General features: G+C 42.8%; 1 protein-coding gene across 1 annotated transcript in view; it reads left to right on the forward strand.

Moving 5' to 3' along the window:
- The window catches only part of LOC139447338 (26S proteasome non-ATPase regulatory subunit 1-like), a 328509-nt gene that overhangs the window by 16821 nt on the left and 293959 nt on the right, over nt 1-17729 (forward strand). The window contains exons 16-20 of the mRNA XM_071228641.1: nt 2272-2345; nt 3878-3938; nt 4805-4855; nt 4976-5052; nt 6151-6366. Of these exons, the coding sequence (XP_071084742.1) occupies nt 2272-2345; nt 3878-3938; nt 4805-4855; nt 4976-5052; nt 6151-6366 (479 nt within the window). The remainder of the gene's footprint in view (nt 1-2271; nt 2346-3877; nt 3939-4804; nt 4856-4975; nt 5053-6150; nt 6367-17729) is intronic.

Here is a 17729-nt window from a genome sequence, read left to right on the forward strand (position 1 = left end):
CATACAGGTGGAACCCACCACCGTCTATCAGATTATCAGCCATGTTCCCATGGGGTTATAGGACAGGTCACCAATATCACACATACAGGTGGAACCCACCACCTTCTGTCAGATTATCAAGCATGTTCCCATGGGGTTATAGGACAGGTCACCAATATCACACATACAGGTGGAACCCCCCACCTTCTGTCAGATTATCAGCCATGTTCCCATGGGGTTATAGGACAGGTCACCAATATCACACATACAGGTGGAACCCCCCACCTTCTGTCAGATTATCAGCCATGTTCCCATTGGGTTATAGGACAGGTCACCAATATCACACATACAGGTGGAACCCACCACCTTCTGTCAGATTATCAGCCATGTTCCCATGGGGTTATAGGACAGGTCACCAATATCACACATACAGGTGGAACCCACCACCGTCTGTCAGATTATCAAGCATGTTCCCATGGGGTTATAGGACAGGTCACCAATATCACACATACAGGTGGAACCCACCACCTTCTGTCAGATTATCAGCTATGTTCCCATGGGGTTATAGGACAGGTCACCAATATCACACATACAGGTGGAACCCACCACCGTCTGTCAGATTATCAGCCATGTTCCCATTGGGTTATAGGACAGGTCACCAATATCACACATACAGGTGGAACCCACCACCTTCTGTCAGATTATCAGCCATGTTCCCATGGGGTTATAGGACAGATCACCAATATCACACATACAGGTGGAACCCACCACCTTCTGTCAGATTATCAGCCATGTTCCCATGGGGTTATAGGACAGGTCACCAATATCACACATACAGGTGGAACCCACCACCTTCTGTCAGATTATCAGCCATGTTCCCATGGGGTTATAGGACAGGTCACCAATATCACACATACAGGTGGAACCCACCACCTTCTGTCAGATTATCAGCCATGTTTCCATGGGGTTATAGGACAGGTCACCAATATCACACATACAGGTGGAACCCACCACCTTCTGTCAGATTATCAGCCATGTTCCCATGGGGTTATAGGACAGGTCACCAATATCACACATACAGGTGGAACCCACCACCTTCTGTCAGATTATCAGCCATGTTCCCATGGGGTTATAGGACAGGTCACCAATATCACACATACAGGTGGAACCCACCACCTTCTGTCAGATTATCAGCCATGTTCCCATGGGGTTATAGGACAGGTCACCAATATCACACATACAGGTGGAACCCACCACCGTCTATCAGATTATCAGCCATGTTCCCATGGGGTTATAGGACAGGTCACCAATATCACACATACAGGTCGAACCCACCACCTTCTGTCAGATTCAAGCAATTTGTGTCAGTCAGGTTAAGGTAAAATATGTATTTTTTAGGGCAAAAATATTATTGATGCTTATCCTGACACATACGCTAGAGAAGCCTCCCAGCCATCCCCTCTCTCCACTGATGTGTTTTCGGACAGTTAGGTGGGAGAAAAAAAAGTGACAAGTTACCTGTCTTGCTCACTTGGCTCCGGTGCGCCTGCTGGATCAGGGGTGTGTTTGGGTGAGATGTTTTCTCTGTTGTCCGGGAACACAGCACAGGAAGTTTCTACCTTTCGGAAATGAGATGATATAAGCAATTAGTACCAATCAGGAGAAGTATGAATGATATTTTTACCCTACAGAATACATTTGTATATGTGCTGAATATATTGGATATCTGTTTTGTCTTAAATGTAATATGACTAGAATAGGGCTGGGACGGGTAACCCGGGTACTTTGGTACTCGGGTCGGGTGGGTCCAGAGTCGGACCCGGGTACCCACAGGACTAACCGGACCCGTGGTTAGTCACGTGACATATTGTTTAATGACAAAAACTCACTAGAGCTCAGTGGTTACACTACAAGATGCTGATGTTCCCATTTCTTTATGATGATGCACACATTGCTTTTGACTTGTATATAGTTGAGTAAAGATAAAGCTTCAGTCAACTTCAGTGTACACAGGATTCGATCATTTTAATATGAGACCATATATCTATTATATATGGTCTCTGGTTTCATACATGTATCTAAACAGTTTTTGCCAGGGCTACAGTTAAACTATTCCCAATTAGACATTGTGTTCCCAACTCTTGAGACCCACAGTGGGTACCAGGGTAGTAAATTTGGACTCGTCCCAGCCTTAGACTAGAATAGCAATTGTGTTTTCTTTAGTTTAGTACTGTTTGAACTGATTGATGAACTGGTACGGTCTCTAACATATGCCTTGAATTCTGCCCCCAGGCCTTATACATGCCAACCATGGAGGGGAAATAACAGACTACCTTCTCAACCAGTTGAAAGAAGCTTCTACAGATGTAAGTACAATCAACCCGAGAAGGGCCTGGTTAGAATAGGTCTTCACCAACCCATGCTTGTCATACGAGGTGACTTATGGGATCAGGGGTCAGGCTCACAGACTTGATTGGTGCATGTCATCATATGCCATTTGCATGGATAGATGCACTGGATTGTATGGTCTAGACTCGATTATTTACAGACTTCCCTCATAGTTGGAATATTGCTGAGTGCGGTGTCAACAACAGACATAAACAAATCTTGGATGTTGATTGATTGTTACAGTATACCCAACCCACCAGGTGGAACACCAGGTGTCAACACCAGATCCCCATGAAGTTGTCTCTTAGTACAAGCATGAAGTACTAGGAGTCTCTTCTCAGTATTCAGACAAGAAATGGGGGCATGGGTGGCCCAGTCGTCTAAGGCGCCGCGATTCGCTGTGCAGAGTTGTGTCCCTTGGGCACGCCAGAAACCTATGATTGTGGGTTCGAATCCCAGTTCGCCCCAATTATGTTTCTAGGTTTATCAGCACCATACCCATGCTCGTGGGTTTCACCGAAGTGGTAAACGTCTGAGACTTGCATCACTTCGGGCTTTCCTCCCACATTGAGCTGACACGCCGCGATATAACTGGAATACTGTTAAAAGCGGCGTTAAACCCAACTCACTCACACTCAGACAAGGAATTCCTGGTGTTTCTGTATTTTCAACCTAAGTACTTATTAGGGGTCACTAAACTGGGAATATGCAGGGCACAGTTGCTGAGGGGAATAAGTGTGAGCTTGTATCAGACTGTTGTGTGTAGCCAGTATTGTTGCTCCTACCGTCCACCACTGATTGTCTGGTCCAGGTGTGGCTGGGCTGCCAAGGCATAGCTCTGCTTGACTATGGCAGTAAATCCCCTTTATGGAATCACTCTCATTCTTGTGAATTTGATCTTCATGTCAGCCTCACTGTGTCATCATGCTCTGATGGCATTGGACCGCCTCCTAGGTCTTGTGGTAGAGCGTCCGTCTGGAGCCAAAGGTCTAGGGTTTGATCCCTGCCCGTGTCATACCAAAAGACTTTAAAATATGGTACTTCTTGTTACCCTGTCTGGCGCACAGCATATAGGGGCTAAAACATGGACTGGTCGACTCAGAGTCAGTATACTGTGTCTGAGTGGGGTATTAATGTTAAACTGCAGCATGGTGTCTCAGTGAGCTAGCACCATAAATCAGCATCAGTCCGGACTAGTACACGCAGCCCCCCCCACACACACGTGCATGCACGTGGCTATAGAAATGCAATTATCTTGGACGCGATGTTAAACCCATTTTCAGCTCTCCTCACCTCTGACGGCATCGATAAGTGCTCATGTTTTCTGTCACTGTATCACCTGGACCCACCTACTTATAGGTTCATCATGGCATATAACACCTGACAAACACGATGATTTTGAGTAGCATGTTAGATGTAGTACTTACCTTCATCTTTTCTGTTTCTATCGCCAATACTTGCCATTGTCTCAACACTGTGTCAGGATCATGAAGGATGGTTGTTTTTTCAGATGGTCCGTCATGGAGGGTGTTTAGGTGTGGGTCTTGCAGCCATGGGAACAGCCAGACAAGGTAGGTAGCTGACTGGCAGATCCACACATGTCTTCCATGTTAACTGTGCCTTCAGCCACTTCATCACTTTGTGACTTGGGCTTATGTGCACCCCACTTTCCACAGTTCTGCATCAGCCTCTGAAATGTGGCGAGATGATCTTTAGCTAGGGGTGTAATGATACAGCCAACATCCCAATACTTTTAGTCAAGATACAAATATTGTGTCATTAGATGCTGTGTCCGAAATAACTGCCTTCCCGCCCTCCTGCCCACCTGCACACCTTCCCGCCTGCCTGTCCGCCTGCCCTTGGCTGGTAACTTTTAAGACGGGCTGCATGAAATTGTCCTCCACCTGCCCGACTGTCTGGCAGATGATTTTAAGGCAACTTATGTATTCAGTTTTATAACTACTCATAGATTCTCAAGTAATTGTGTGAATTATTTCAACTGAATCAAGATGCGATTTGTCTCTATTTTTTTACGATTTTCAATATTCATAATGTCTGAATGTGGGCAGGTAGCTTTGAAGATGGGCAGGTAACATTTATGCGTCACCTGCTCGACAGTCTTGTTGGGTTTCAAAATTATTTCAAACACTGATTTGGTGATTTATCTATACGAAATGATGTTGTTATGGATGAGGGAGACAGAAAAAATGGTATGAAAATGAATAGTTATATATTATTTCTATACAAGAGGTCTCAAACAACTGTTTGATTATCTGAAACCTACAGAACATGTTTTAGTTTTGCTCTCGTTCTTGTTTGAATAACCTTTGTAAATGTTTCTCATACTTGATTCAAGTTGACAAAATTGCTATTGAATCATCCGATGTTCAGCCTGGTAAACATTGATAGTTACCTCAGTTGTTTTCTTTTGTTTCAGACATATATGAACAGCTGAAGTTCAATTTGTACCAGGATGATGCTGTCACAGGTTAGTAGGAATGATTTAGTTTAGATTTTGCTTGCAAAGGTCAGTTTGAGCTGAGATTCATATACGAGTTACTTATTTTGGTATGTACATGGTAATCAGTGTGATACTCTTATTTCCCAGGAGAAGCAGCTGGCTTGGCTATGGGTCTGGTGATGTTGGGAACAAAGTCGGCCACAGCCATCGAGGACATGGTCGCTGTAAGTAGTCACATATTGATGGAATTGTCTTTAGTGATGTCCTCAAGATAAGGAACACCTAAGGTTAAGTGTTGTTGTTCTCAGGGGTGGATCTGGGTCAGACTAGGTCCACAGCAGCCCAGACTTGTAACTGACATCAAGTATGAAAACCACAACAGATTACGCCTCGCACATAAGGAATCTAAGCTGCCATCAGATTCCTTGCAAATCAGACGGTCACTCTGGGATCCCTAGACTTGCTCAAATGATACCAAAAGCAAATGGTTGCATGGTAGACATGTCCTCGAGTCATTTTCTTGAAAAACTAAAGACGTATCTGCCAGTGCCATGTTGTAAAATATATAGTATACAGGGATGTGAAATCTCCGCGGATTTACAGAAAAAAACACTCAGAATTTTTTTAGAACAAAACGGACAACCGTCGTGGCTTGTGCTGTTTTCCATCAGAGCTTTTAGCATTATCCCCCCCTAGATTTTTCCTCTTTTTTGGGGGGGGGAAACCTGCTCACATCGCTGAATATAATAAAAGCTTGTATAAACATCACACAATGGATGAAACAAGTCATTACACTGCAATTGTGATGAAACTGCAGGATAACTGGGCAGAGATTTTGGCAGGTAACTCTTGCCATCACCGACACGTGTAAAACAATACAATAATTACATAATACAAATTAAAAATTTGCCACAGAATATAATGTAGTAAAATCCTAGGAAGGTTCCTGCGAAGTTTCATTGATCAAGAACATAGAATATGATCGATGTTAAAAAGAATAGAAATTTAAGAAAAGCAAGCACATGTGTGCAATGAAAAGGTAGCGTGGGATCAAGGACAGATAACTCCTGATTGGTAACCAAGGGCAAGGGGTGCCCCCGATGTAGAGGAGGCACGTTTTGTGTCCTGTGTTTTATGATTGAAGTGAAGCATTGCAATCCTGTTGTGTCAGGATAAGTATCCATTTTTATGTAATATCATGAATTTCCATAGTCATGTAAAAGGGAGTGGTTTTATCAACTATGGATCAGTAAGTAAATAAAGAATACAGTTATCATAATGTTTTGAATTTTGCTATCCTTTACACTGAAACCTTTTTTCAGTATGCCCAGGAAACTCAGCATGAAAAGATCCTGCGAGGTCTGGCTGTAGGAATCTCCCTGACCATGTATGGGCGTCTGGAGGAGGCCGACGCCCTAATCGAGAGTCTCACGCGGGATAAGGACCCCATCCTGCGCTGGTCAGGGATGAACACTATTGCCATGGCATACTGTGGATCGGGAAACAACCAGGCCATCAGAAAACTTCTTCATGTGGCTGTAAGTTTGACATTAAATCCAATCCCTAAATTATCTCTTTACAGTTTGATTTTGACATGTTTTTAAATACCCAACTCATTATTTGGTTTACGATGTAGATGGAGGAATTATTTATCACAGTGATGACACACATGCACAAAAAATCCACATCTCCATCCCTCTTCTCTACTCCTTCCTCCTCCCCACCCCCTCCCCCACTTTCCCCACACAACCCCAAACATCTGTTTGGGTGAGATAGCCTTGTTTTAAAGCATTTACTGGAAGGTCCTGGTTTGATTCCCTAGTGGGTGCAATGTGTGGGGCCAGTTTGTTTATGGAAAATGCTAAAATCTGTGTAATAACATATTCATCTATTGCTCTCAAACACTGCTCTTCTCCATAACCATAACCCCATGTTCCTCATGATATCCCTTCTGTTCCTCATACCTTCCTGTTTCTCATACCCCCTTCTGTTCCTCATACCTTCCTGTTCCTCATAACCCCTTCTGTTCCTCGTACCTTCCTGTTCCTCATAACCCCTTCTGTTCCTCGTACCTTCCTGTTCCTCATAACCCCTTCTGTTCCTCATACCTTCCTGTTCCTCATAACCCCTTCTGTTCCTCATACCTTCCTGTTCCTCATAACCCCTTCTGTTCCTCGTACCTTCCTGTTCCTCATAACCCCTTCTGTTCCTCATACCTTCCTGTTCCTCATAACCCCTTCTGTTCCTCATACCTTCCTGTTCCTCATAACCCCTTCTGTTCCTCATACCTTCCTGTTCCTCATAACCCCTTCTGTTCCTCGTACCTTCCTGTTCCTCATAACCCCTTCTGTTCCTCATACCTTCCTGTTCCTCATAACCCCTTCTGTTCCTCATAACACCTTCCTGTTCCTCGTACCTTCCTGTTCCTCATAACCCCTTCTGTTCCTCATACCTTCCTGTTCCTCATACCCCCTTCTGTTCCTCATACCTTCCTGTTCCTCATACCCCCTTCTGTTCCTCATACCTTCCTGTTCCTCATAACCCCTTCTGTTCCTCATACCTTCCTGTTCCTCATACCCCCTTCTGTTCCTCGTACCTTCCTGTTTCTCATACCCCCTTCTGTTCCTCATACCTTCCTGTTCCTCATAACCCCTTCTGTTCCTCATACCTTCCTGTTCCTCATAACCCCTTCTGTTCCTCATACCTTCCTGTTCCTCATAACCCCTTCTGTTCCTCATAACCCCTTCTGTTCCTCATACCTTCCTGTTCCTCATTACCCCTTCTGTTCCTCATACCTTCCTGTTCCTCATACCCCCTTCTGTTCCTCGTACCTTCCTGTTCCTCATAACCCCTTCTGTTCCTCGTACCTTCCTGTTCCTCATAATCCCTTCTGTTCATCAATCCCAGTTTCTCATACCCCCTTCTGTTCCTCATACCTTCCTGTTCCTCATAATCCCTTCTGTTCCTCATACCTTCCTGTTCATCATAATCCCTTCTGTTCCTCATAATCCCTTCTATTCCTCATAATCCCAGTTTCTCATACCCCCTTCTGTTCCTCAAGCCTTCCTGTTCCTCATAATCCCTTCTGTTCCTCATACCTTCCTGTTTCTCATAATCCCTTCTGTTCCTCATACCTTCCTGTTCCTCATAATCCCTTCTGTTCCTCATAATCCCTTCTGTTTCTCATAACGTCTTCTGTTCCTCATAATCCCTTCTGTTCCTCATAATCCCTTCTGTTTCTCATAACGTCTTCTGTTCCTCACCCACCCTTCTGTTCCTCATACCTTCCTGTTTCTCATGATAACCCATTCTGTTCCTTATACCTACCTCTGTTTCACACACGTTTGTTCACACACCTCTTCTATTCCATGCACCCCCATCTGTTCCCCATAACCCCTTCTATTCCATTTAACACCCTTTTCAAAGTGGTTCATTCTTTTGTGAAGGCTGAGTACATCCCCGTTAATGGTTGTCATGAAACGTAGATCTAGGTGTGGTCTGACTGTGCATCTGTCATCGTACCTGAGTACATCCCCGTTAATGGTTGTCATGAAACGTAGATCTAGGTGTGGTCTGACTGCACATTTGTCATCGTACCTGAGTACATCCCCGTTAATGGTTGTCATGAAACGTAGATCTAGGTGTGGTCTGACTGCACATCTGTCATCGTACCTGAGTACATCCCCGTTAATGGTTGTCATGAAACGTAGATCTAGGTGTGGTCTGACTGCGCATCTGCCATCGTACCTGAGTACATCCCCGTTAATAGTTGTCATGAAACGTAGATCTATGTGTGGTCTGACTGTGCATCTGTCACCGTACCTGTAAGGGTACAGCTGAAAACTGAAAACTGCATTCATTCACTCTGTTATTTTCGACCCCTGTGTTTGTCAACTGGGATGCTTTAATAACATAAAGGCCGCTTGAAGCACTTCCAAAACTCTTTTCATTTCCTTATGAGTTTGATGTTGTCTGATAATAGCCGAATTAACTAAACTTGTGTCGATTTTTAACACTTTGACTTTCAGGTATAATCGTAAAAAAATAGGATTGTCGCCCCAGGAGCTTTTCTACCATTGAACAACATGTAATCTTCAGTGCCTGTAGCTGCAATTGAATTATATCTTCAAAGAGACTTGATTCTTCTTACATCGCTTTCATTTGACTTTTTTTTTCTTGTCTTGGCTTTATAAGAAAACAAATTGTTCAATATTTTGTCAGGAACGGAGCAATATTAGCATGATTAACTAAGTGATGTGTTGTTGAGGCAGTAGGAGGTAGTGGAGAAGGGAAACAACTCTTGAAATACTGATGGTCAGTTCCCTCTGTGGAGCGGGGAGCGGGAGCTAGGACATGTCGGAGAACTGTGTGGGAGGATGGTTGCAGAGAGAGCGATGGGATGGGAGGAATTGTATGTGTTGGGGCAGATTGGTTGGGTAGGGAAAGAGTTGGCTGGATGCGTTCTGCGTAATTTTATGTAGTTTTGTTCGATGTATGTTGAGAACTTCAGTTAGATTTCATTGATGTGAGGGTATTTCTGTGGATATGTGTGAGGGTAGTTTTGTGGATGTGTTTGAGGGTAGTTTTGTGGATGTGTGTGAGGGTAGTTTTGTGGATATGTGTGTGAGGGTAGTTTTGTGGATGTGTGAGGGTAGTTTTGTGGATGTGTGTGAGGGTAGTTTTGTGGATGTGTGACGGTAGTTTTGTGGATGTGTGTGAGGGTAGTTTTGTGGATGTATGTGAGGGTAGTTTTGTTGATGTGTGTGAGGGTAGTTTTGTGGATGTGTGTGAGGGTAGTTTTGTGGATGTGTTTGAGGGTAGTTTTGTTGATGTGTGTGAGGGTAGTTTTGTTGATGTGTGTGAGGGTAGTTTTGTGGATGTGTGAGGGTAGTTTTGTGGATGTATGTGAGGGTAGTTTTGTGGATGTATGTGAGGGTAGTTTTGTTGATGTGTGAGGGTAGTTTTGTTGATGTGTGTGAGGGTAGTTCTGTGGGTGTGTGTAAGGGTAGTTTTGTGGATGTGTGTGAGGTTAGTTCTGTGGATGTGTGTCTCAGGTTTGACCTGTGTATGATTGCCCACATGTGTCAAGCTCTGTCTTGGTGTTCCTGCCTGTCTCAGACTGACCTGTGTCTGATTGCCCACATGTGTCAAGCTCTGTCTTGGTGTTCCTGCCTGTCTCAGACTGACCTGTGTCTGATTGCCCACATGTGTCAAGCTCTGCCTTGGTGTTCCTGCCTGTCTCAGACTGACCTGTGTCTGATTGCCCACATGTGTCAAGCTCTGTCTTGGTGTTCCTGCCTGTCTCAGACTGACCTGTGTCTGATTGCCCACATGTGTCAAGCTCTGTCTTGGTGTTCCTGCCTGTCTCAGACTGACCTGTGTCTGATTGCCCACGTGTGTCAAGCTCTGCCTTGGTGTTCCTACCTGTCTCAGACTGACCTGTGTCTGATTGCCCACATGTGTCAAGCTCTGCCTTGGTGTTCCTACCTGTCTCAGACTGACCTGTGTCTGATTGCCCACATGTGTCAAGCTCTGTCTTGGTGTTCCTGCCTGTCTCAGACTGACCTGTGTCTGATTGCCCACATGTGCTGAGCTGGTGTGTAGAAGAATGACACATGATTGAAAGGTGAAATACCCTGCTGACTCACAATCTTATTCTGACAGTATGAGCATGATGAGACCATCATTCTGTGCATTTCTCGTCATTCACTAAGTATAGCTGTTAGACCCTTATTAACATTTACAGTTGATAATTGTATGAGGAGTCTAGATGACAAATAATATTCACAGACATCATAAGTTTAGAGCATTTCTATTTTCATTAAGTCTGAAGAAATATCTGATGATGTGAATCAGTGGTATCACTCTTTAATCTGTGCGTAATTTGAAGAGTTGTATGAAGACGAGTGGTTCATGAATCATGGTCCACACCACATAGCTGGCCAAGAGTGGCTCCCACTCAGACAGTGGATGGAAATAGGGATGGTTACTTACTGTTTGCAGATGTTTCATTGATTTTCTATTAATATTCTTCACTACGTAACATAATGCCAATGTCCATTGGTTAAATATTGATTTGGAAAGATATTTTCTGTGAAGTCTTCCGTAGGGGATTGTGTTGTAAGATTAAGTCCCCAGAACTCCAAGCTTGTGGTGAAGGAACTAAACAGGGACTTGGTGGTTGTAATATGTGATCCTGCTCATCGTGTCTTTCTGGCTTGATGATCTTGTGATTCATGCTCTCAACCACTGGTTTTGTCTGGCCCAGACTTGATAATATACTGGCATTCGTGATATACCTGCAATATTGCTGAGTGTGGCATTAAACATCATGGCACTCCAATGACTCCGTCACTCTGAAAAGCTGTTGTGTCAGAGAGGTATTTATAGTTACCGTGAGCCCATGTCTTGTAAATGTTGACCTGATACTACTCCATATCTTAAACCTAAAATCTACTGACAATGATGCCAAGATCGATATTCGGGCTTGTGGACTTGAAAGCGCAGGCTTCTTTAGTTTTAAATTTCTTTTAATGAATCTTGTAGAGCCCATCCCCCAATGATGTGGGAGTGCCTTTATTGTTCATGGACTCACTGATATTGTTGCAATTTCAATACAGTTGGGATATAAAACTGCACACTCATTATTTCTAAAATTCATTGAAGCATTTGTCTTTTTATATTTCATTGATATTGTGCATCTGATTGCTGTATCACGATGACGCCATTACAAGATTCTGAGTGAGATTATTTAGTGCCATACAAACCAGTTCCAATTTGTTTCACTTCAAAACCTGCCAAGTGACAGCCTTTTCATATAACTAATGTGACCTCATTCTGACTCTAAAAATGTCTCCTAGAATTAATTCTTGTCAAATAACTTGTTAATGGATCATGTGAATGCAATTTATTGTGAGTTTCGAGGGAATGCAACATGGATGTGATATTTGCCAAGTAGTAACAACCCCAAGATTAAGATCGCCTCCGTGGTCTAGTGGTAGACCCTTCGCCCGGGAGGGCAGGAGGTCGATCCCCGGCTGCATCATACCATAAGTTGTTAAAAGATGGTACTTGTTGTTACCCTGTCTGCCGCTCGGCATAAATGGGCTCAAACAAAGGATTGTTCGGCTCGGAGTCAGTATACTGTGTCTGAGTGGGGTATTCATGTTTAACTGCGGCATGGTATCTCAGTGAGCTAGCACTACAATCGGCCTAAGTCCGGACTAGTACAAGAGTGCACGCAATTTCACATCACCTCATCCAAGTTAAAACTGAAGGGTGGGTGCCCTCAAAGAATGACCAGAAGTAAAAATTTCATCAAACTTTGCATGGACTTGAGCCATGTTTCAATGTCCTATGTGATGTGTTGTGCACTTACAGCTGCAGTCATGTGAGTTTTGTCCACTTGTATTTATCTTTCCTCAGCCTGTAGCCAGGCTTGTCTACTGGTTGTAGCATGGGCTGCAATAAGCTGGGAGATAAATGTGGCTGATTCAGTTTCAATGATGGTGTCAGTCCTGTATTGTATTTATCTTTCCTCAGCCTGTAGCCAGGCTTGTCTACTGGTTGTAGCATGGGCTGCAATAAGCTGGGAGATAAATGTGGCTGATTCAGTTTCAATGATGGTGTCAGTCCTGTATTGTATTTATCTTTCCTCAGCCTGTAGCCAGGCTTGTCTACTGGTTGTAGCATGGGCTGCAATCAGCTGGGAGATAAATGTGGCTGATTCAGTTTCAATGATGGTGTCAGTCCTGTATTGTATTTATCTTTCCTCAGCCTGTAGCCAGGCTTGTCTACTGGTTGTAGCATGGGCTGCAATAAGCTGGGAGATAAATGTGGCTGATTCAGTTTCAATGATGGTGTCAGTCCTGTATTGTATTTATCTTTCCTCAGCCTGTAGCCAGGCTTGTCTACTGGTTGTAGCATGGGCTGCAATAAGCTGGGAGATAAATGTGGCTGATTCAGTTTCAACGATGGTGTCAGTCCTGTATTGTATTTATCCTTCCTCAGCCTGTAGCCAGGCTTGTCTACTGGTTGTAGCATGCGCTGCAATAAGCTGGGAGATAAATGTGGCTGATTCAGTTTCAACGATGGTGTCAGTCCTGTATTGTATTTATCTTTCCTCAGCCTGTAGCCAGGCTTGTCTACTGGTTGTAGCATGCGCTGCAATAAGCTGGGAGATAAATGTGGCTGATTCAGTTTCAATGATGGTGTCAGTCCTGTATTGTATTTATCTTTCCTCAGCCTGTAGCCAGGCTTGTCTACTGGTTGTAGCATGCGCTGCAATAAGCTGGGAGATAAATGTGGCTGATTCAGTTTCAACGATGGTGTCAGTCCTGTATTGTATTTCTGAATTAAACTGACTTTCTATTTAGTCCACACAACACTGAAGACACAGCAGTCACCTAGTTGAGGTCTGTGCCAGCTACCGTCTCTGAGTGAACAATGTTAGTGCTGACCATTTCCTCATTAGTGTAATCCTTCCGGCAGTAAATTTTTTAATGGCCTCGGTAAAGATTTACTCACATTTCCTCATCACAGTAAAGTCATGACAATAAACACTTAGATTAGAGACTTGGTCATATTTACACATCACTGTAAACCCACGTACAATAAACACTTAGATTAGAGACTTGGTCATATTTACACATCACTGTAAACCCACGTACAGTAAACACGTTTGCAGTAATATGCGACCTATCATAATATTGGAAATAATCCACGTTTTGTTTGACAGATTTTGCGTATATTTGACAGTCTGACATTTATGCTAGGATTCTTATCTGCATCGCATTGTTTTTGCGATAAATGTCTTCAAACATGTTGTTAAGGACGTGCGATATGTGCAGTGTACGTCACAGCGTTGCAAGCCTTCACATGCACATGGAACCATTTTGGAAAATTTCAGAGATTGTTCATATGTATGTTCTTGCCCTAATAGTCATGATGGTTGCAACATGTCTGAAGTCAACCCCAAAAACGGTTTGCTATTCAAGTGGCATACCTATCATCATCATCATCATCATCATCATCATCATCATCATCAATCACATAACCCTCCATGTGGAAGGGGCACCACTGACGTATCAAGTTTCTGTCAACTCCCTCTGTCCTCTGCTGGCCTCTGGGAACTGCCAGAGGACAAACCACTCCACTCCTTGATTCCAAGCTAACATTAACTGCCGGTAAAAGGAAGAAAAGCCAGAGTTAACGTCCCGGAGCTAACGTTTATACCTGAACCGATGAAGAATTGTCACGCATTGGTAGAAGTTGCGATTTCTATGATTGATTTCGTGTTTTTATGGATAGTGGAGAGTGCTGGACCTACTTTTGGTAACTCCAGTGTGTCAAACTGCCAGTTTCTCACATCTCCTGCCCCAATGGCTGCAGAGGGGACTTGTCATTATGCAAATGGGAACACAAGTTTTGCCTACATGACATGTCGTGTGTTTTTGAATTGTGTGTGTGTTTTTTTTTTTTGAAAGCATGATAGTAGGACCGGCAGCCAAAATTGTAAAGTGATTTTATAGTGGGAATGATGCGTGATTTAGAAACTAGCACAACACAAACAGAATTTTGTGAATATCTTGTATAGTTTCTAAGATATGACCATTTGAAGGTTGGATGTGTTGCCGGCAGAAAACATTATTAACAACATGGAACTTTGAGATCCTATAAATAAGAACAAACATATTTGATGGCTTTTGCAATTGTTATTAACCACAATATACACTTTATTATACACCAGATAATTACCTTTTTATGTGTAAGATAAAACAATTTCAGTCCATGAAAAATGGTAAAGTGTGTCAACTCTATCGTACATTACTGGCTGACTACAGTAAACTACGGTTATATCGAACTCGAAGGGACCACTAAATTTAGTTTGTTATAACCGTAGTTTGTTATAAGCACATTTACAGCATATATGTAGCAAATGGACTGGTAAAAAACAAACAGTTGGTTATATCCGTCAGTTCGTTATAAGCGGGTTCGTTATAAACGTACTTTACTTACCACATTTCAGTAAAAGAGAGTAAAAGGCAACAAACAAGAACAGACGCATTTATTCATTACTACAAATAATATGTTACAACTCTAAAAACAAAAAGAGGCATAAATGTGAAAATAAATAAAATATGACAGTTCGAAAATGAAAATTGTCAAATTTCCACTGCGGAAAAGATCAATGGAAGATTAAATTTACTGGTATATTTCAAATTGCTCTATCTCCTTAGCTATTAAAGATAGCCTGATGATATTGTGCACACAGATGGCCAGGATTCTGTAGTGTGACATGCTATAAGGGCACAGGTTTATGTTGACATTTACGTGTTTTATCAAGGTAGGAATTTCATTAAAAATTCAATAAAATATTTATTGTCATACTGGTCTTGCACTGAATGTTTGTACAACACCATCATTGTTGTCTCGATTACATCATAGTAAGTACATAAACATACACTTTGTAGATAGTGTCAGCATAATTCCTTTCCAACAATAAAGTTCTTGATACAAAATGTGTTTTTTATTTATGATGTCATACGCTTCGTCAGTGCTGATGGAGCACATAGTCTGATTTCACATTGAAGTTCCAATTGAGCACAGACTCTTGATGAAATGGTGTCTAGGTCTGATTTGGGCCATCTGAATAGATTCTCCTTTAATCTGTATTTCTCCAACCTCTGTCCTTTCTTGTGAGTGAATGGAAATCACCTCTCCAATGTGGAAGTTGTCATCAAAATGTACAGCTACATGTTCACCTTCTCTGGCAAACTAGAAATTGCCAAAATCTGATGAATCTACCACTGGGTTTCAACTTCATGATTCTCAAACTCATGTTCATCTGCAATTTCATATTTCCTCTGGCTATTATTCATATGTGTCGTCACTTCTGAGTCCTCCATTACAGTTAATACTGTATCTCTTCCCAGGAATGTCTTCAGATTTCTCCCCAGCTCTTCCGGGGATCCAGACAGCCTAAGACTGGCACTCTGATCCAACATGATCCAAGAACAGTCTTGAGGTACCACATTTGATCTTTGATGGCATTGATCTTTACAGTTTTGCCACCGAGTAAAAAGAGCATAGTTACCATCACCTGGGGTGAGACAGGTCCGCCGAGTCTCTGTACAATTCCAGCCAACAACTTCTTCTTGTCACCAAGTTGAGCTGGCTTCTCCTCCTTTTCTGAGGCATATCCTTCTTCTTCGCCAACACGCTCCTCTGCATTTCTTGGTGATTCTTCCTCACGCTGTTTGATTTCTTTGTACAAATCCTGAGTATATTGTCTTTTTCTTTCTCAGATTTGGCATCATGTTTGGTTCCTCTTGAGTATGCTGACTGTGCTGTGGTGATGCAGAGAAATGTGTCGCCTCTTGAAGATACTAAAATTCAAGTCCCCAAAGCCAGCTTCACCGATCAGATTTGAGATCTTGCAATGTTCCATTCGTGTCCACTGATTCTCATCTGTCACATTGAGATATCGACCCCCCTGGCAAGAAGTCTGTCAACTGTTGTCTGACAACATCTTGGTACGCACTGCATTGTTTCCGTAGGACAGGAAGTATAGTTATCTTCTTGTCGTTGATGGATGCGAACAGAGAGTGAAGGACATCTTTGTTCATCTGTACGTCAATTCCGAAGAGTGATGGTCAGTTTTCTTCTGTCACAGGAAGTGGATCCTCGTCCACTTGTTTAAGGCATCATCCATCTCGCAGACATGTTGAAAAAAGTCCACGTACTTGACATCTCTTCCCATCAGAATCCAATAGGGTCCTGTGACTTTTTGAAACACATGTCCCGAAGATATCATCACTGCATCGGTAGAATCACATTCTGAATCATACAAAACTCTCTCTTGCTTAAGATTCATATGTGGCATCACATTTCTGAAGAAATCAATCAGTCCATCCCGATGGTGATGAAGCGATGCTGCTCCCTGAAAGAAGTTGTCAAATCTATTTCCTTTGAAGCTCATTATGGTTGATTTGATGTCCTGCATGTGGCACAATGCCTCCCATGAATCTTTGCAGCTGTTCTTTACGTCACCTCTGGGATCACAAGCTGTTCTGATAAACCTCGTTGATGCTTCTCAAGGCTCTTGGGAAATCTGTGGAATTTGTCAATGTGCCATTTTAAATTGCAAAGTTTATTAGCTCCTTCCTTCTGCCATTCTTTCAGGACCTTTTCTGATGCTGCACTCAATCCAAGGAGTCCCCGGGCAATGCTTCTCTCCTTTGTTGGCTGAAAGATATGTGGAAGGACTTCATTACACTTGCCCTGTCTCTCATCAGTCCTGTGATGTTCTTGAGCATTGTCTTCAAGACTTCTTCAATGTCTTCTTCTGGATGTGTATCTGCTAGCTCATGTAGGAGGTTGAAGGCAATGTCTACAAGAGTATCAGTGTCCTCACAGCAAACAGGAGTGAAGCCACATGACAGGAACTGGCCACCATCAGCAGAGATTTGATGTCCTACAACTCTATTATGGTCTCGTGTGGTTCCATCCGAGTGGATATCCGCAAATGAGGATTTCAGCAATGTTTCTGCTACATGTCTCTTTTCGAGTACATGTCCCTGGTCTGCGAATCGAAACAATGATTTCAGGTCAGTTCGATTGAGCTTGACCTTGAACAAATGCCTTAAAACTATTTCAATTACGGATCCCAGAAATATCTGCAAAGCCCATCAACTCTATGACACATTTGATAATGTCCTTAGTGAACTTCTGGGAATTTTCATCTCTTGTCCTGATAACTGGGGGCATATTGTTTGTTTTTATTTGCCGTCCTGAAATCATGCTAAAGTTGCTGGACTCATTATGTTCAATCTCTCTGTCATCTTGCTATCTATTCTTGTTGATTATTTTTTTTCTCCCATCTCTGCATTCTCTTGTAGTA

The sequence above is a fragment of the Haliotis cracherodii genome, unplaced genomic scaffold (genome assembly GCF_022045235.1).
Source record: "Haliotis cracherodii isolate W230 unplaced genomic scaffold, xgHalCrac1.p SCAF_7, whole genome shotgun sequence".
In the NCBI taxonomy this organism is placed as follows: Eukaryota; Metazoa; Mollusca; class Gastropoda; order Lepetellida; family Haliotidae; genus Haliotis; species Haliotis cracherodii.